The 19,658-nt window shown below is 48.8% G+C and overlaps 1 protein-coding gene across 1 annotated transcript in view; it reads left to right on the top strand.

The window, feature by feature from the left end:
- Positions 1 to 6: 6 nt before the first annotated feature.
- The window catches only part of USP7 (ubiquitin specific peptidase 7), a 64,808-nt gene continuing 45,156 nt past the window's right edge, over positions 7 to 19,658 (top strand). The window contains exon 1 of the mRNA XM_049638218.1: positions 7 to 125. Within this exon, the coding sequence (XP_049494175.1) occupies positions 41 to 125 (85 nt within the window). The 5' untranslated portion in view covers positions 7 to 40. The remainder of the gene's footprint in view (positions 126 to 19,658) is intronic.

Below are 19,658 nucleotides of genomic sequence, written 5' to 3'. Positions count from 1 at the left end.
CGGGCTCCCGGCCGCAGGCGAGGCCCAGGCCGCGGCCGACATGAACCACCAGCAGCAGCAGCAGCAGCAGCAGCAGAAAGCGGGCGAGCAGCAGCTGAGCGAGCCCGAGGACATGGAGATGGAAGGTGAGGCCCGCGGACCGGCCTCGGCGGGGCCGGGGGGCGCCTTCCATTGTGGCCGGGGGGAGCCGCGGGAGCCACGCGAGGGGCTCGCCATCTTTAAGCAGGCCCCGGCGGCCGCGGGCCTGGGCCTGGGCCGGGCCGGGCGAGGCTGCACCGTCATGCCGGGCCCGCGCGCGCTGGGGGCGGCCGGCGGCCCCCTGCCCGGCTCATTGTCCGGGGCGCCTTCCGGCACAAAGCGCCTGGATCCCGGGCTTGTGAATGAGGGCGCCCTGGCCGCCCGAGGGACGCAGGCGTGCTCCGGGGCTGCTGGCGGCCGTCGGGTCGGGAGCCGGGCTCCGGGTGGGGTGGGGGGTGGGGAGAAGGTGGGGTGTGGGTGGGGGCGGGCCGTGCCCCGTGGCGGGCGTCCCCGGGATCTGCCTCGCCTGGCCCGGTTCTGGCCGGCGAGCTTGGGGAGCGCTCGCCCTCCGTGGACGCGGGGCTCGCCCGCACCTGCTCGCGTGCGCTCCCCCGGAGCGCCCACCGGGGCTGCGAGGCGTTCCCCCGGATCCCTTTAAAACGGCAATTCCTAGCGTCGGGCTTCATTTTGGAACAACACCTGCAAGGAAGGCACATGTTCTCCGCCTTGGGACTGGCCCCGAGTTCTGAGCCGGACGCTCTCTGTTTCTACTTACCTGTTTGGGCGGGGGGCGGGGAGGGGAGAGTTTGGTTACCCGACTGTGTGCGGTGCAGTCAGCATCCGGCCAGGTGTGTGTTTGCAACTGCGCGAGAGCCCCGCCGCACATGGCTACCTACAGCCGAATCAATCCTGACTCCAAAAGTAACTTAATTTTCTGCCCTTCTGGCAGCAGTTTCCTCAGTTACTTCCAGATACGGGGTCTTGGTTATAAAGGTTTGATGTCAAGAGTCTTTGGTTTACATATGTCGGACAAGTTGGCCATTGGAAGGCATCTTTTAGTTCTCGTGGCCCCAAGTGTTTAAAAGAGCAAAGTCAAAGTAGTCTGGAAAAACAGCTTTTTTACCTGCCTTGAGGGGTCAGACCGGCAGGAGCCAAAAAAGGGGGTAGCTAAGTGAACTGGGCACTGAATGTTCTTAGTTTGCTTTTAGCCAGCGATCTCGGGTTGCATAAATGAATGGAACCTTGCTCAGGAAGCTGAGGCAAAGGACCACATTTGTCCTGTCGGGTGGCTACACGTGTGGGGCACTGCCTGCCACCCTGGTTGGTGGGAACACTTAACCATGACTGGTGTTCCCCTGTGAATGACGTACTGCCAGTAATTGGATGTTCACTGAAAAAAATGGCTTGCCAGATTGCAAAAGGCAAAGTGGTGGAAATGCCTGCAGAAAGGACTTCCCAGTGGTACTTAACAATGGGCAGTCGTGGGGGACAGGAGAGCAGAGTCCGCGCCAAGGACCGGGCTATGTATTTCCTTTGGCTTCAGGAAGGCAGTAGCTTCACGAAGCTTTTGGCATGTGTGATTAAACCAGCTAGTTGCAGGAATATGTTGCTGAGACAATTTTGGGTATTCCTTTTATGCCACATAACCAAACAGGTTGCTTTTCAGTCCCTCCCCCCCTTTTTTTTGAATAGCGCTCCATCAAGACAAAAATCCAACAGTGCTAGCATACTGATTTCCCCTATATGTCGTTTTACCCCTTTTCCAAGTGTTTTAAAATAGTAGTGAGAAGCAGTAAAGATGGACATCACTGAAGGACCTGTTTATGATGCAGAACCGTCTTTGGGGAAATTGTCATGCCCCGAGTTCTGCGGACTTTTCTGTAAGATTGGAGAGTGTTGAAGGGTACTGGAAGAATTTTCAGAAATCCACAGTTCCAAGAAATCCACACACTCCATGCTTGCAAGATGACTTCCTTTTCTCATGGAGTTTTATTTTCATATCAAAGTTCGTATTGGAAAGGTCACCCCTGAAATCATTAATCTGCGAATTTACTGGAATCTCAAAATTGGAGGGGAAGGTTGCGGTTATTAATGCTGATTTCTAAAACTTGAGAAAACTTGTTTCTTTTGAGTGGATCTCTGTCCCAAATTCATTATCCCACCGATACCTTGCCTCTGTAGGACTTGGGATTGTCAATTCCCTGTGAGCACCGACAGGTGTGTGGTTCACAAAGCTGCCTGTGTCTTAGGCAATCTATCAGCCTTTATTAAGCTTCCCACTCCTGAAATGTGCTGGCTTTAAATATTGTAGTTTAGGATCAGGAAGAGGGGAAGAATCCTTCCTGCTAAAAAGCCAGCAGGGTGGGATTTAGTGACAATCAACTCCATTTGGCTTCACGTGCCAGGTTATGCTAGTGCCTTGAACCTGCCCTGAGTCCAATAGAACTGGCAGCTGGTAGCAGTTAGGGTTCTGATCAGCTTGAGGAAGGGAAGGCTTTGTCAATGAGGAGCATCCTACCTGCCCCTCCTGGGCAGGGCCGTTTCGGAGGAGCTTGGGAGACTGGTTAGGTCGGTTGTTCTTTCCTATCAGTAGGTCAGTGTTAGTTTGCTCTCTTTCTCACTCCACTTCTCTGGGATTGCATTTGCTTTTGACGGAACTTTGCTCGGTCCTTGCGTATCTGCTGTAGAATAACAATGCTCACGCTTCGTTATTTTAAAAATGACTTGTTCTGAGCAGTTGCGAAAGTTAGAAAGGGTGAAGGGCAGAGAGGGAAGAGACGAGGGACAGGACGGCAGTTCATGGGGTCAGACCCCATGCCTCCTCTAGGTCCCGAAGCAGTTGATCACACGTTTCAAGTGGGGAGGCACACGCGGTGGCGGTGGTGTTATTCGGTCTGGCCAGGAAGGAATTCACTTAGCAGTTTATTCCCTGTCTAACTCAGAGGAGGTGCGGGCCGAGGGCCTGAAGGAGCGACTTGCGCAGGCCTCTGCCCTCTGAGTACTTGGAGCGGTGATCATCTGGTCAGTGCTGTGCCCTGTCCAGTCAACAGGAAGTTTTCCCAAGGCCCTTGCTTCTGCTGCATAGACGGGCCAGCACAAATGTAAATACCCTGATGTTTGTTCCCTGCTTCTTCGGCTCCTGTGAGCAATCTCCGTTGCAGAGTGTGATCTCTTAGACTGTTGGGGACAGACAGTTTTGTTTGACCTCGGTACAACACTCAGACCACTGCCGTTGGGACACCAAGCTGGGAGCAAATCAATGAGTCATCTGCAGTTTGCAAAGAATTGATCATTGACTTCAGTGTTTTTGGTTGGGAAGAGGCAGCACTGGTGGATTTCTTTTTCTTTCAAACTTTCGTGGGGAGGTGGAGTTTCGAGTTACCCTTGTGCTAAGGCAGGTTTGGGAGTGAAAGGGAGTTTCCTTGCACACACACACCCAGATAAACCAAACCGGGCACATTTTATTCTGTCTAAAATGCAAGTTGCCTTTTCAGATAGCCCTGTAACAAGACAAAAATCACGGGAATCCCTATTTTTCTCTCGCGTTAGCCTTGGTTGGTAAAACAACCGCGAAGCTACAAGATGAAAGTCAACTTAGAGAACCCAGAAGAAATACAGAAAAAAATTAGGCCAAACCTGGAAATGTCTGACTCTGAGCCTGGCAGGTTTTGGTAGGATTGGAAGTTACTCCCCACAGGCATCAACCCTCTCGATTTTCTCAGGCTGCTGATTTTGATGATCTGGGAACAAATAAAAGCTTGCTAACAGCAAATATGGGAAGAAAGTGAGTACCTTCCTCCTTGATTTTTATTTTTATTTTTATTTTTTTGCAGTCAGCTTGGTGGAAAGGGAGAAAGGGGCCGCTGAGTTCCAGCTCCTTGTGGTGCGGCAGTATGGTGGCTTGAGCACAGGCTTTGGGCCAGGCCTGAGTTTGAGTGTGGACTTTGCCATTTAATTGTGTGACAAGAGCACAGAGCTCTTGTAAAGTACTGTGCAGAGAACTGGGAGTGTGGATGTTCAATTCGTGGGGTTCCTGGGACAGTGGAGCCTTGCACGGGAGGAAGCGATCGACTTAGGACCAGAGCATGGCATACACAGGTAGGGCAGGTTGTGATTTTCCGTGGTGTGCAGAAATGTCCTACGGTGATTATGTCCTAGTGTGGACTAGGAAGAAAACAGGACCAGCCTCAATCTAAGCAGCATTATGGAATTCTGGGCTTGAGATGCCTAAAGAGGTACTTAAGGTTAATGGTATAATATTTTAAGAAACATCTGTGGATGACAGAGGACACGAGTGGACTTGGGGCGCTGACACACGGGCACTGAAGTGTGCTCAGCTCAGTAGCCCTGTGATAAAGAGTATTCCTGTTCTGGGAAAAGTTTTAGAGCATGTAATGATGATTTGAGGTTGAGAATCAGGTCACCCAGTCTCCACACTTCGGGAGTTGGCCTTGAATTCTTCTCTCTGGATCCCCACATCCTGTTACCAAGCCCTTTGGTTTCAGCCACCACCCTAAATGAGGCCCCTGTTGCCTCATGCTGGGACTTTGCAATAGCCTTCTTGCTGGTGTCTGCTTCCATCCCTCCCGAACCTCACACGGCTCGTGCAACTCTTTGAAAGTAGACTGCCCGCAGGACCGCTTGGCCCCTTCACCGCCCTGCTTTAGGGGGGCGCAGGTGTGCTGTATGTGGGGAGTCACACAGTCCCGTGTAGGCCATCAGAGTCCTCAGGATTGGCCTTGGCCTTCTTTGTGCTTTGGGGTCCGAACACACACAGGCTGGTGCTTCCTGGGGTGCAGCCCCGGCTTTGGGGCCTTGCATAGACACCGATGGCTTCTCTTTTGGGAATGCACACAGGATGGATACCCCAGGACAGTGGTTCAAAACCTGTTCCCATGCCACCTTCTCCCTAAACCTTTCTGGTTGCCACGGCTGTTTGGCTTGCACTGGAGTCCCGTAGACCGTGGTTGTCCCTCGCATACCCCTCTCTTCCTCAGTGTTGGCTTGTTAGTGTGGAAGGTGACCGTCTCCTGTTCTTTTTTTTGTTTTGTTGTTCAGTGTACTCGTGGGGGATATTCATGCAGGAAAAAGCAATTCTAAGGCTAAACGGTACAACAGGAGGCGGCTGGCTGGCAAGGTGGTGTGTGAAAGAGAAAGCCGAAGCCATAAACTGATGTTGCTTTGATAGCTGCTAATTCAGTTTTATTGCTTTTAACGTAAGTTGCTTCAGATGGCATTTTTGATCCTTTTGGAAGGAGGAGCTCATTTCTGTTTTCCAGACCAGGGTGTTGACGGGTCTATATAAATTACTGACTGTTTCTTCTGAGTATTTTAAAATTTGGTTTTGTTACTCTTTTGGTTTTTTGGACGAGTAGTATGTAGCCTGAGTCTTTTTGTTTGATTTCCAAGGCAAAGGGATCTTACTCTGGAGACAAAGTTGTAACGAGGCACTTCTTGACACGTACCGTGACAGAGTTGACTGTTCAATGTCACCTGCTTCGTGAACTTGTCCTGAACTTACTTGGACTTAAGAAAGTTGGAGGAAGCAGGATTTTAAGTGTCACGCGTAGGCAGGAAAGTCAGTTATGCCATTTTTCTAGTAAGTTAACACATGCCTTGGCTAATGAGAAGTCAGACGTGTTGAAATTCTCTTGAAGAGAAGCAGGCCTACTTCTGAGGGTTGGTGAATTAGAACTTGGAAGTTGGGAATGGGGGTAATGAGAGAGTCAGGAAATACATGGACCTGGGCAAGAGCTGAATGCTTCCAGAACATGGGGACGACGGGGCTAAGTGGGAGTCGAGCAGGAGACGGGGGAGGGAGAGCTCGAGGGCTGCACCCTGAGAAGTGGTGGCACGGCGTGTTGTTGGGGTGGCAAGAGCTGGGGTTGGAAGGCCTCTGGGGGTAACAGGGAGCACGGTGCTCCTCGCCCCGCCCAGTGGGCCCTCCCTGGCCCCTGTGCTGCTTGTCGCCAGCTCAGTTCTTAGGCCAGCCTGGAGGTGTGGAGACTGCGCAGGCCACCGCTGCTAATGTGGACACACATGCCCAGGGGGGCCCGTGTCCTTTGGAAGAGAACAGGTTACCTGCCTGAGGGAGCTCTAGTCCACCGTTTGCCACGTGAGTGGTCAGAGTTTCAGGGTGGCTCAGGTCGATCCCTTTTTTTTTGGTCGGGTGTGGGGGAGGGGGTCATTGAGAGTCTGAAAGCTAGGGAGGAGGAGGTTCCCTTGTGTGACCACAGCGGTTCTGTGTGATTCTCCTGCCTGGCATAGAATATTCAAAGCCTAGGTCCTCCGGTTTTGATTCCGTGCCAGTGACTAAATTGGTTTTCCTGACATCCTGATACTGGTAGGACTCTTGTATCGTGTGCCAGCCCTCAGCATATCCACCTGGGGAAGGCCTTGCTCTCACAGTAAGTTGCTAAACTGGCCTCTGGTATGAGTTTACGAGAGTGGCCTGTCTTGTAGAGTGTGATACGCTCCAGGGCGTAGCCACAGGTGTCTGGGTGGAACTAAAACTTCTCTTGGCCACCCCTCCTGCCACCCGATTCATAGTACTTTCAGAAGGAGTTGATGGGGGATTTTCCGGGGGAGACCCTGTCCAGTGGCTCTAATGTGTTGGCTGAGCAAACCCCATCACTGCGGGGTCCCTTATAAAAGGACTTATGGGCCCCGTACCTGGAGTTGGAAGTATGTTTCATCAATGCGACTTTCGGGAATAGGTTCTGTTTCAAGGCTCTTAATTGACCCTGTGCAGTGGCTGTCTTAAAACGAGTGCGTGTAACAGTTCTTAACTGTCGGTGTGGTTATGCAGCCTAGCTTCTCTTAGTGTTGGGTGGATGATTTTGAAGTGCCTGCTTCTTGCATTCGGTGGTTTAGATCACCATGGAGGAGACATTATTCAGTCAAAGAAACTGTATGTGAAGTGGTTAAAAACATTCCTCAGTCCATAGTGCTGTTTTGTCTCCATCATGGACATTTACAAGAATTGTCCCCAAAGATTCTCAGCCTTTCTCTCTTCTATGCTGAGTGTGTAAGGATTAAGAGGATGCACAAATCGGGTGGAAAAGCCTGACTCGCAGAATGCCCTCAGAAGCAGCTGGTGGGGGCGTGGGTTGCTGTGGCCCCTTTGTGAGCCCCAGCCTTTGGGCTGACTCTCCCACTCGAGACTGGGAACGGTAGTGGCTGAGGGGTTGCTTGTCCTGGGTTGGACTGGAGTGGGGTGCTGTCCTAGCCAGGATTCCTCATTTCTCCGAAGCACTCCAGGTCTCCTCCTGGTTCTGATGAGAACAAACTGAGATCAGGTTCCTTCTTAGGCCCATCTTTCTCCAGAAATCCACTTGTTTTCGTATGGGGGCGGGGGGGGGGGGGGAGGAGATGCCACATGGGTATAAGGACCCGTGCAGTGCATTACAGTGGCCACCAGCCCTGCAATTTTAGGTTTAAAATAAAATTGGGGCGCCTGGTTGGTACATTTGATGGAGCATGCAACTCTTGATCTGGGGGTCATGAGTTCTAGCCCGTCGTTGGGTGTAGAGTTTACGTTAAAAAAATTAGGGGCACCTGGGTGGCTCAGTTGGTTGAGTTGTCTGACTTTGCCTCAGATCATGATCTCGAAGTTTGTGGTTTCGAGCCCCCCATCAGACTCTGTACTGACAGCGTGGAGACTGGAGCCTGCTTTGGGTTCTGTGTCTCCCTCTCTCTCTCTGCCCCTCCTTCACTCATGCTCTGCCTCTCTCAAAAATAAATATTAAAAAATTAAAAAAATTTAAATTAATCCTATTCCTTAACTGACTTGCCATATTAAAAAATGTTTTTACTAGCCACATTTCAAGTGATGAATAACCACACGTGGCTGGTGGCCACCATGTTGGACAGTGCAGGTACAGGGTACTTCTGGCAACGGCAGAAAGTGTTAGTGGCCAGTGCTGGCCTAAATGATCTGGTTGGATCCTTGGCTGGTGGTGTTTCTGGAAGCATTGGTATCACATTGAATGTTGGGAAGTGTTCTGGGAGAGCTCAGTTAAAATGAATAAAATAGTTCTTGGGCAAACCCTATAGAGCTAGCTTCTCCAGTTATTTGTGGTGAAGAACCAGGTGTTTTCTTTAATTTCTAGTCCACTGTGGACATTCTAGACTGTATTTTGTAGAAATACAGTGCCAACAAACGATGTAAGTGAAATACAAGTAAACCTACAAAATACAAGCCCAAGTTTATTATTAATTCAACAAATGTACAGTTAACTGTTGAAATCAGTGATTAGAACAAACATACATCCTAAGAAAGAAAATTACAGAAACCGTTTGTGTTCATTGAAAGTGTGTGTCTAGACCATGAGTATAGAGAGACCCTATTACACTGGTAACTGCCCGTCGGTCCGCTCTGGTAACCAAACCCGACTTTGTGTGAAGTCGCAACCCCCACATCGAGAGCCTCCATGTGTAGTTCTTAAAGTAACAAATGATCTCGCTTCTGCTGCTCATGGGGGGTGATGTTTATCCCTAGTGTTTCTGTTTTGCTAATACTCCTGCGAATTCAGTGCTAGAGAGGTACACCGAGAATGGGGGAGATTTTTAAAGTGATTTTCTAGAATTTCTCTGTGGACAGCTTCAGCTGTATCTTATAAGCTCAGAGCTAAGTTCTCTTTTGTTCAAAGAAGTGGATTGCGGATCATATCTACTTTGGGGTTGCAGTTAACAAATGAACTCTGAAGTCTCGCAGGGTGTAATGTGGTCCGGTGTGACAGGCCCCTGCTTGGGTGTTGCGGGAAAGTCACATCACTGGAAAGTTCCTACATTCGATCTTCATTGTGGTTAGGTGCACAGAGGGGCACCTGTTCGCCGACCCTGTGCAGGGCTTCTCGTTTTTAGCCCTGTCCTCTTTGTCTTCTTGTCTGGCTTCCAGAGGGACCAGGAATGGAGGCTTGCATTCTCGCAGCAGCAGAGGTGATCTGTTGTGGTTCTCACAGAGCCTGGTTAGCGGGGCTCCTGTGTACCAGACATGTCCTGCCTACGGAGGGCCGGAGTTCAGGTGCCAGGTGCACATGTGCACGGGAGGGCCTCCGTGAAGGGCTCCGAAGGGGTGGTGGACAGGAGGTGGCCGTGCCACATACTAGGGACGGGACTGGCTTCCCTGGGAAGGGTGAGTCAGCAGAGGCTTTCCTGAGGGGGGCACATGACCGGTTTTGAGAAGGGGGCGCTGCGCTGGAGTGGTCGGAGGCAGATGTCGAATAGCACAACAGGGTTGGTCGGATCGGGACCTGTGCGTCTGTGTCCGCGGTTTAGGGTCTGTGGTAGGTGGAATAATGGCCCCCACAGATGTCCCTGTCCTAATCCCCAGAGCCAGCAACTGTATTGCCTTACGTTGCAAAGGTAAGTGTCCCTCATGGGGAGAGTATCCAGTGCTGCCCAGGTGGGCCTGGTGTAATCCTAAGGGTCCTGAGGTTGCCATGTGGGTGGTGTGGGGTGGGAAGGCCTTGTTGGCTCTGAGGATGGAAAGGGGAGCCAAGGAATGGGGAGGTCTCTAGAAGCTGGAAAAGGCAAGAAAATAGATTTCTCGGGGTACCTGGGTGGCTCAGTAGGTTAAGCGTCTGACTTCGGCCCAGGTCATGATCTCCCAGTCCGTGGGTTCAAGCCCTGCATCGGGCTCTTTGCTGACAGCTCGGAGCCTGGCGCCTGCTTCAGATTCTGTGTCTCCCTCTCTCTCTGCCCCTCTCACCCCTTCATGCTCTGTCTCTGAAAAATGAATAAACTTTAAGAAAGAAAGAGGGAAGAAAGAAAAAGAAAGAAAATAGATTTCTCCTTTGGAGCCTGCGGAAGCTACACAGCCCTGCTGACACCTTGATTTCAGCCCAAGGAGCCCAGTTTTCAGACTTCTAATCTCCAGAGCAAAGAATAAGGGTGTGTTGTTTAGGCCACTAAGTTTATAGTAATAAGTTCCAGCAGCCATCTGAAAGTCATAGCGGTCCAGGGAGGTGGGTGAGGAGCAGGTGTGTGCCTGATATTTGTAGCTGGCCTTGAACCTGTAGGGGGGCTTTGGTGAAGCTTGATGAGTGCGAGGCTGCCCACCCTCACTGAGGACCCCTCACTCTGTTCTGGGCCACGTGATGTGTGGGCTCTCCGAGATGGCTGTATCATCATCCCTGCTTCATAGCAAAGCAGAACAAGACACCGAGTTACTCAGGGTCAGTAATGGGATTTGAACCCGTGCAGTCTGGCCTCACAGCCGATGGCGATTCGTCAAACCCAGTAGACCCCGTGGGTCGTGAAAGACGTGGTTACTGCTTCTTAGCTGAAACACCTCTGCTGCCTTTTCCCGCGTTCCTTCCCTCGCCAACCCTGAATGGTGTGCTGCAGTCTGTCTTCCTGGTTGAGCGTTTTTGTGTGGTTCACCACACGCTTTGAATATAGAAAGTAGCTCACTGCCAGAAGTGGTTGGGGTCACGTGTACAGCTCAGCAAGTGGATGTGTGGGTCAAGAAGATACAGAGCAGAATATTATGTGCTTTTAGGGCAGGTGCCTCCCTCCTTGCGAGAATAGAATTGAAGTAACTGAGTCGGGTATTCAGTAACTGTTACATACTGAGATCCCTAGCTGAAATGGATCATCCCTAAAGCAAACCATTTGGGACTCTGCGTATATGGAGAGATGAAAAGTTGAGAAGGTTTATTAGCAGGGGCTCAGGACGTAAACATACTGCATTTCAGAGTTTCTGATTCTGTGGAGCTGGGTACCAGAGCCCCAGGTTCCTTTTCCTTTTTTTTGTTTAGTATTTTTTTGTTAAGTTTAAAAAAAAATTTTTTTTTAATGTTTTTATTTATTTTTGAGACAGAGACAGAGCATGGGCGGGAAAGGGGCAGAGAGAGAGGGATGCAGAATCCGAAGCAGGCTCCAGGCTCTGAGCTGTCAGCACAGAGCCCGATGCGGGGCTTGAACCCACAAACCGTGAGATCATGACCTGAGCCGAAGTCAGGCGCTCAACCGATTGAGCCACCCAGGCGCCCCCCCCTTTAATGTTTGTTTATTTTTGAGATAGTGCCAGCGGAGAGAGGGGGAGGGGCAGAGAGAGGGAGAGAGGGAGACAGAGGGATCAGAAGAGGAGTCCGCGCTGACAGCAGCAAGCCCAGTGTGGGGCTCAAACTCACAAACTGTGAGATGGTGACCTGAGCCGGTTGGACACTCAGTGGCTGAGCCACCCAGGCGTCCCAGAGACCCAGATTCCTTAACCAGGTGGGTGCTGAAAGAAACGGGGTGACCTAAGAGGCCATCCTCCTTGCCTCATAGCCACCACCTAGCCGTGTGGCATTGCTTTTATGGCATATATTGAATATTTTTTGGGGGGGGGGGCCCTCTTCCCCTGACAGGGAATGCGAAGGGAGAAAAAAAAAGACACACACACACAGACACACACACAATTTGTAGGCTTTGGGAAGCATGTTTAGTTTGGAAAGTGATTGCAGCAGTCAACGTCTATAGAATAGTTTTAAGAAACCCTAACATGGCTTCATGCAAGTCTTTGCATCTTGGACACAGCCGTGCGCTCCCACCAACCATAGGTGGGCGCTGGTGGTCCTCTTGGTGGCTAGCTCCGCTCCATTGCCGTGGGGTGATGTGAAAAGCACGGTTCCTGCCCCTTTAAGTCTTCAGGATGATTCACTTCGTTGTTAATTACCTTGGAGTGTATATGGGGAAGGGGAGAACTAGCACTGCAGATCTAAACGTTTTAGGGTCAGTAGTTCCTTGGAAATCAGAGGCTCTTATTTAAAATCTAATTTCTATTTTGATGAAGTTAGGTCCAATCATTTTTTAAAATTGTTTCTTAATGTTTATTTGTTTTTGAGAGAGAGAGAGACAGAGCCCGATCAGGGAAGGGCCAGAGAGAGACGGAGACACAGAATCCAAAGCGGGACCAGGCTCTGGGCTGACATCAGGGAGCCTGATGCAGGGCTCAAACCCGTGAGCCGTGAGATCATGACTTGAGCTGAAATTGGATGCTTAACTGACTGAGCCACTCAGGCACCCTGGTCCGATCAATTATTTGAAGGTCTCTTGGTTTTCTTGAAGTACTCTTTTCATTTTCGGTATGTTATCAGAAGCCGTTTGGTCGTATGATTGTGCGTTAGAGCAGAAAGTGTCTGTCATGCCTCTGCTCTACCGATGAAGAAACCAAGGCTCTGAGGGATGGAATGGTTTCTAGATTCACATTGACCAGTGTTGTAGCCGGTATTCACTCATGACTGAGTGAGTAGATTTAGGCTAATAAAAATTAAGTAAAATTAAACATTCAGTTACTTAGTCTCACGAGCTGTCGTTCGAGGGCTTCATAGCCACCACATGTGGGTCGTGGCTTTGGTATTGGACAGCGCAGCTGTCTATGGAGCATCTCCATTAGCACAGAAATTTGATGGGCAGGGATGCTCTGGACCCAACCTGTGGACTGGATTTTAGCTCTGCCTCTCTAGTGCACACTGCCTTGAACAGGATCATCTAGAATAATGGGAATTTTCATCTCTAATAATGGGAATTATCATCTAGAATAATGGGCATTTTCTTCTGTCATTACTTAGGAAGAAGTTTCCCCAAACCAGCTCATCATAGTGCATACTTGCTGGTAATCTTGGAATCACTGCTCAGGCACTGGGGATAGGGGTGGTTTCTCAAAGATGAAGAGGTGATAAGATGTCTTTGCTTAAGGAAAGTCAGCAGGTTGTAGATAGGTCCCGTGAGCACAGAATTCGTGCAGGATACAAAGTGATGAATGCCACAAGAGGTGAGGAGATAAGGCTCTGGAGGTGAAGAGAAAGATTATGTTGGCTGTGGGGGAAGCAGTGAGGTCTGGTACAGTGGTGTGGAGAGTGGGGTAGGAGGGCTGGCTGGGTGGTTAGGGTTTGAGTTCCAGGGAATTTGAGGTGAGAGCCAGAGGCAAGGCTTCCAGTAGGTGAAAATAGAGGCATCTTTGTATTTCCCGATATGTTCTTTGTGGTATAATTAACACACTGCGTGGTGTTTCTTTCCTTTTCTCCCCATCAGACTTTGAGATCAGGGGAATAGGGAAGAGTCTGGGTCATTTGCTGTGCCTCCATCCACAGTTTCTCTCCCACGTAGTACAAATAATCAGTAGTACAAAAAATGCACTGCATTTTTGTATTTTAGTTTCAGTCAGATGGGAACACGCCACAATATTTGCTAACTCTTAATTTTACCTGCTTTGGTAACAGTTAACAGAGGATTAGATTTGCACCTGCCCTTTTGTAAGTCTTTTTGATAAAACGTGTTAGTCACCATGATTTGAAAAAAATGTTAATGTTTGTTTATTTTTGAGAGAGACAGAGCACTAGCAGGGGAGGGGCAGAGAGAGAGGGAGACACAGAATCTGAAGCAGGCTCCAGGCTCCGAGCTGTCAGCACAGAGCCTGACTCGAACTCACAAACCGCGAGATCATGACCTGAGCCCAAGTCAGATGCTTAACCGATTGAGCCACCCAGGTGCCCCTAGTCATCATGATTTTTATTTTTTTTTAATGTTTTTTATTTTTGAGAGAGAAAGAGACAGAGTTGTGCGCAGGGGAGGTACAGAGAGAGAAGGAGACACAGAATCTGAAGCAGCCTCCAGGCTCTGAGCTGTCATCGCAGAGCCCAATGTGGGGCTCGAAGTCACAAACTCATGACCTGAGCCAAAGTTGGACACCCGTCTGATGTAGCCACTCAGGCACCCCCAAATTTTGAACATTTTCATTACTCCGAAACGAAATCCTGTACTCATTAGGGACACTCCCCGTCTCCCTACAGCCTAGGCAGCCGTCCGGCTCCTTTTTTTCAGATCTGCCCCTTCTGGGCCTTTGGTATAAATGGGATCCTGCATTGTGTGTGGTCTTTTGTGTCCAGCTTCTTGCACGGACTATCTCATCTTCAAGGCCTTTCGTGCTGTAGATGCGCCAGTGCTCCATCGAATGGGACCTCACCGTGATTTCTGTTGGAGCAAGAGGATGTGCGGGCTCCCATGATTCTGTCATCTGCAGTAGGTTTTATTTGATACGTTAAAAAATTCTTTTTCCTTTTAGGGTTTGGTTATTTTCCAGCGAGCGAGAGAGACAGAATACGAGTGGGGAGGGGCAGAAAAGGAGGGAGACCCAGAATCCCACGTGGGACTCGAACTCAGAGACCGTGAGATCATGACCTGAGCCGAATTTGGACACTTAACTGAGCCGCCCAGGCGCCCCTTATTCAGTATGTTTTAAGGGGACTTGGAACCTTTCTGTGGCTGTGTATGTGCTTCACTACTAAATGAATGAACCGGGTGGCGCAGGGTGGGGCTCTCGGTGTCATTTGAGGGTTCGGTCAGAGCAGCAGCGGAGATGAGGGGTTGGTTAGATTTTACCATGCACAACTGTGGGCGCCGCTGACCATCTGGTGACAAGGGATCTGGTGCTGGAGTCCACCGGGCGTGGGGTCTGAGGGGAGTTGAATGGGAAGCAGGGTGAGTGAGGCCGAGCTGGAAACACACCCCTGTGGGCCTCTCACCGCTTCCAGGTGCCGTTCCGGAAGGGCCCAGAAGGCCGAGAAACCCCCAGGCATGAAGGAATGTGGGCTCCTTGACTGCCGCCTTCCAGGTTGCGGGCATGGTGGCTCCCAGGTGGGAGCTCTGCAGTGTAGGGCTTGTGATTCCAGTTTCGCTAGCCCCGCACAGCGCACATCCCCCACTCGGTCTGGTCTTTGGACTCAAACTGTTTTTGCTGTCAGGATCCTGTTACGCTTTTTAAAGAGATGAAAACCCCCAAGAGCTTTAAGTAGGTGGGTTGTGTCTGTCATCATTTGCCATATTAGAAACGAAACCTGTGACCCGTCTTCGTTGCTCATTTAAGAATAACAAACCATTATGTGGCAACACGAATAACGTATGTTTTACAGGAAATAAATATTTTCCCAAACCAAATTCAATGAGCAATGGCATTATTTTTACATTTTTACAAATGTCCTTATTGTCTGGCTTAATAGAAGGCAGCTGGGTTCTGTGCTCTCTCTGTTCTCTCAGCTTCTGCTTTCTGTCACTTGCTGCATGTATTGTGGCAGAAGCAGAAAAGCCAGGCTCACAGAGGCGTCTAGTTAATACAGGGGACAGTAGGTTAACAGCCTGTTCAGATAGTCGTAGCAGTTCTTTGGTACCACACCCAACTTTGGTAGCTTTTTAAAGTTGACTGCACTGTGCCAGTTCGAAACCCTGAAGATCGCTTTTCTGTTACATTAAAATTCACTGTTCTGTCTTGTACTTTGAATGGAGCTGTTCTATGCCATTCGGTGCTCATTTGGAAAATATTGATTCACTGAGTTGTCCAGGTCTTGTAAATGTTGACACATTTCATTGTGCAGCTGCATTTTAAAGCATTGAGCGTAGGGGCGCCTGGGTGGCTCAGTCAGTTAAGCGTCCGACTTTGGCTCGGGTTGTGATCTTGCGGTTCATGACTTTAAGCCCCGCGTCGGACTCTGTGCTGACAGCTCAGAGCCTGGAGCCTGCTTCAGACTCTGTCTCCCTCTCTGCCCTTCCCCTGCTCACACTCTGTCTCTGTTTCTCTCTCTCTCAAGGATAAACATTAAAAAGATTTAAAAAAAAAAAAACAAAACATTGAGGGGGGCACCCAGGTGGCTCAGTCAGTTGAGCATCCGACTTCTGCTCAGGTCATGATCTCGCTTGATGGGTTCAAGCCCCACGTTGGGCTGTGTGCTGACAGTCTGGAGCCTGCTTTGGATTCTGTGTCTCCCCCTCTCTCTGCCCCTCTCCCGCTCATGCTCTGTCTCTATTTCAAAAATAAACATTAAAAAAAATAAAACATTGAGTGTAAATGCATAAAATAACCCATTCATGTTTTATGTCCTTGTGCCTTGCTGTTACCTAATTGGGAACAGGGTTGTCCTTAGAGTTCTAGGAAGCTCATCCAGACAAAGAGGGCAGTGGCTTTTTGTTGTGTATGAAAAGTCTTAATACTTTTCGGCGGAGTGGGTGAAGAAGGTTGGGTGGTAACTAGGGTGGCTGGGTGGCCGCTGTGTGCGCATGAGCTAATGCCATGGGGCAGGAGCAGGCAGGAGTGGGTGTCCCTGCCCCCCCCCCCAGCCCCTCACGCGATGTGGAAGCACCCTGACTGGGGAGTGGACTCCAGAACAGCTTTCCCCCTACTTAAAGGTGTATACAAGATGATGCTGTTATGATCAACAACAGATTTCGTGAGCGTTCAATGAGGGAGGGCTTAAGCCAAAAACAACTTGTGATTTTGATTATTTTCCTTCCTAGTCATAATGGCGACCATTCCACTTGTTAATATTTATTGTTTGTATCTCCCTCCCCCACTTCCTCCAGTTTCCAGTAGCTTGTGTGGAACAGAGCTTGTGTGGAATTCTTGGGGAAATCAGTCTGGATTTAAACATTGCTCGTAAAACGGCACACCTTGTTAAATGTGCTTCAGTTTATTGGCACATAGTTTGTGCGTGTTAGGAAACCAGTGTTTCTGTCGATACTTTCTTTCACTTCTGTTCTGACCTCCCGCTTCCCTGGTTCCTTGCCACCTGCAGCTCCCTCTCCCCCAAGAAGAATAAATTTTGATGCAAACAATGGTGTACTGCTTTGTCGAAGACCATCTGAAGGTCTTGGGGCAAAGAAGGTTTAGACTCTCCATCTTTTCTATAAAATCTTTTACTTCTCTCTTCCCTAAGAGTTAAGAGATCTGAAACCATACATCAAGGGAGTATTTAAAGAGTCAGTAAATTATTTCTTCTCTCTGCCCTGCAGGTGATTTTTTTCCCTTTTGGTTTTTTAAGTTACTGTAAAGTAAGATTGACTTGGGGAGGGGATTCTGCGAATTTAACAGCTGTATAGATTTGTGTCACCACTGCCACAATCAACATGCACAGTAGTTCACTCACTGCATGACCCCCCCTCAAGTATTTCCTGTGCAGTCGCATCTTCCACTTGATGGGACCCCTGGCAACCACTGTTGTGTCCTCCATCCCCTGCGTGTTCATCATTTTGCAGATCTCATGTAAATGGAAATTTTGCATATCTCATGTAAATGGAATCGCACAGCATGTAACTTTTTAGACTGGCTTCTTTCTTCAGGGTGTAGCATCTGGGTTCGGTGTGTCAGCGCTTCATTTCTTTTTATTGCCGAGCAGTCTTCCTTCCGGTGTATGGACGTACCACTGTTTATCCGTCCTCCCACTGCAGGACATCTGCATTGCCTCCAGTTATGTTTGGCAGTTATGAATGAAGACACTCTAAATATTAGTGGCAGGTTTCGTGTGGACATGAGTTTTCCTTTGTCTAGAGTAAGACGCAGAGTTGTTGGGCCATATGGCACAGTATGCTTAACCTTACAGAAGCTCTTACCCAGACTGCTTGCCATCCTGCATCCCATGCCAGTGTATGAGAGAGCCAGCTGACCCACGTCCTTGTCGGCACTTGATATTGTCGGTGTTTTAGGTTTTAGTCATCCTAATGGCAGTAGTATCTCACTGTGGTTTTTTTTTTTTTTTAATGTTTTTTTTTAATGTTTATTTATTATTGAGAGACAGAGAGACACAGAGCGTGAGCAGGGGAGGGGTAGAGAGAGGGGGAAACATAGAATCTGAAGTAGGCTCCAGGCTCTGAGCTGTCAGCACAGAGCCTGATGCGGGGCTCGAACTCACAAACTGCGAGATCATGACCTGAGCCGAAGTCGGTCGCTCAACCGAGCCACCCAGGCGCCCTTCTCACTGTGGTTTTAATTTGCACACACCTAAGAGCTGACGGTCAAACAACTTTCCACGTGTTTATTTGCCATCCCTACACCCTGTTGGAAGTGTGTGTTCAAGTACGGGGTTGTTTTACTCCAGTCAAATGTTGAGAGCTCTTTGTGTATTTGGGACACAAGTCCTTTGTCAGAGAGGCAACTTGCACATGCATTTTCTCCTAATCCGTAGCTGTCTTTTCTCTTAATGGTATCTTTCTGGAGCAAAACTTAGTTTTAGTGAAGTCTTATTTGTTGAAATGTTCTTTTATGAATTCTTTGCCCCACACTGTGTGTTTTCTTCTTAAAGCCTTACATTGTTAAATTTTATAATTGTATCTAAGGTCCATTATGAGTTAATTTTTGTGTAAGGTGTGGGGTTGAGGTTCCTTGTTTTAGCCTGTGGACGTCCAGTTGTTCCTTTACCATCTGTTGTAAAGACTATCCCTTTTCCGTGGTCACCTTTCTCAAAAATAGTAACATTTGTGTGGGGGTCTGTTTCTGGACTCCCCAGTTGCATGCATCTGTGTGCTCATCTCTTTGCTAATACAACACTATGATTACTTTGCTTGTCGTATTGATTACTGAAGCTTTAGAGTGAGTCGAATCAGGTGTAATTTCTCGGACTGTGTTCTTTCCAAAATGGTTTTATTGTCTGTATTCATCTTTCCATGAAAACTTTTTACTTGTCTGTAAGTATAAAAAAAATCCTTTTGGGATTTTGATTGAAATTGTGTTCAAACACAAAGACAGATTTGTGGAAAACTGACGTCTTGAGTCGGAGTCTTTCAGTCCATGAACATGGTATGCCTCCGGTTCTAATGATCTTACCTCTTGGAAGTCCAGTTTTCCCAGGGGATGTTTCTTGTGCATAGCAGATGGTCAAGGTCTACACTGGTTTGTAGACTGAAGTGTCCCCCTTCCCCCCCACCTTTTTAAACAAAACCAGAATTCCTTCGTTATTCTCTGAGAAACTAGTCTTCCTCTCACGAATTTATTTATTTACTTAGTTTTTAGAGAGAGACAGAGCTGGGGAGGGACAGAGAGTGAGGGACACAGAGAATCCCAAGCAGGCCCCATGCGGGGCTCAAAGTGATGAACCATGAGATCATGACCTGAGCCAAAATTAAGAGGCAGATCCTTAACCAACTGAGCCAACCAGGCACCACCCTCCACCCCCCACCCCCGAAATCAAACAATTTCTGTGGCCACTAGTGTTTTAAAAGGTCTTGGATTTGTCTGTTTATTGATAGCCTTGATGGGTCCCCTCAAAAGGAAGATGAGAAGAAGGTGTGGTGAATGGTGGTCGGCCTGCATCAATGTGTAAAAGAAATCAAACAATTTAGTCTTCTGTTCTAGGTTGCTGTTTTTTGCTTATTAACTTATTATTATTTCTTACATTTGCTCTGCACTCAACATGGGACTTAATGACCCCGAGATTAAGAGTCGCATGCTCAACCAACTGAGCCAGCCAGGTGCCCTTCTTAAGTTGCTGTTGGTGGTTTTATTCAAATAAATGAACCCATTTGAAATTGGTTGTGTTTGACTGCTTTTAAAAAGTTTTAATTAGCACAATCAAGAGTTTGCTCTCCCCGTGTCTGAACTCATCCTCAGCCCCTAGACTGCCTTCTTTGTAACCAGTTCTTCAGGAAAACCCACACATTTAAGTAGATGCTGCCATTCGCCACGGTGTAAAGAGAACTTTCAGGACTCCATTCCCTCCTGACTCCACGTGTGCAACTAGTGTGTCATCTTTTTCCTTCTCTGGTGTGTTTTCTAAGGACTCTTGGACTGGTGTCCTGCCTTAGGAAGTATTTGGGTTGTATCTTTTGCACCATGGTTTGCTTTGCTCTGTGTGTGTGTGTGTGTGTGTGTGTGTGTGTGTGTGTGTGTG

This window comes from Panthera uncia, chromosome E3 (genome assembly GCF_023721935.1).
Source record: "Panthera uncia isolate 11264 chromosome E3, Puncia_PCG_1.0, whole genome shotgun sequence".
Taxonomy (NCBI): Eukaryota; Metazoa; Chordata; class Mammalia; order Carnivora; family Felidae; genus Panthera; species Panthera uncia.
Note: the sequence above shows the minus strand (reverse complement) of the source record. Positions and strands in the feature narration are given on the sequence as shown.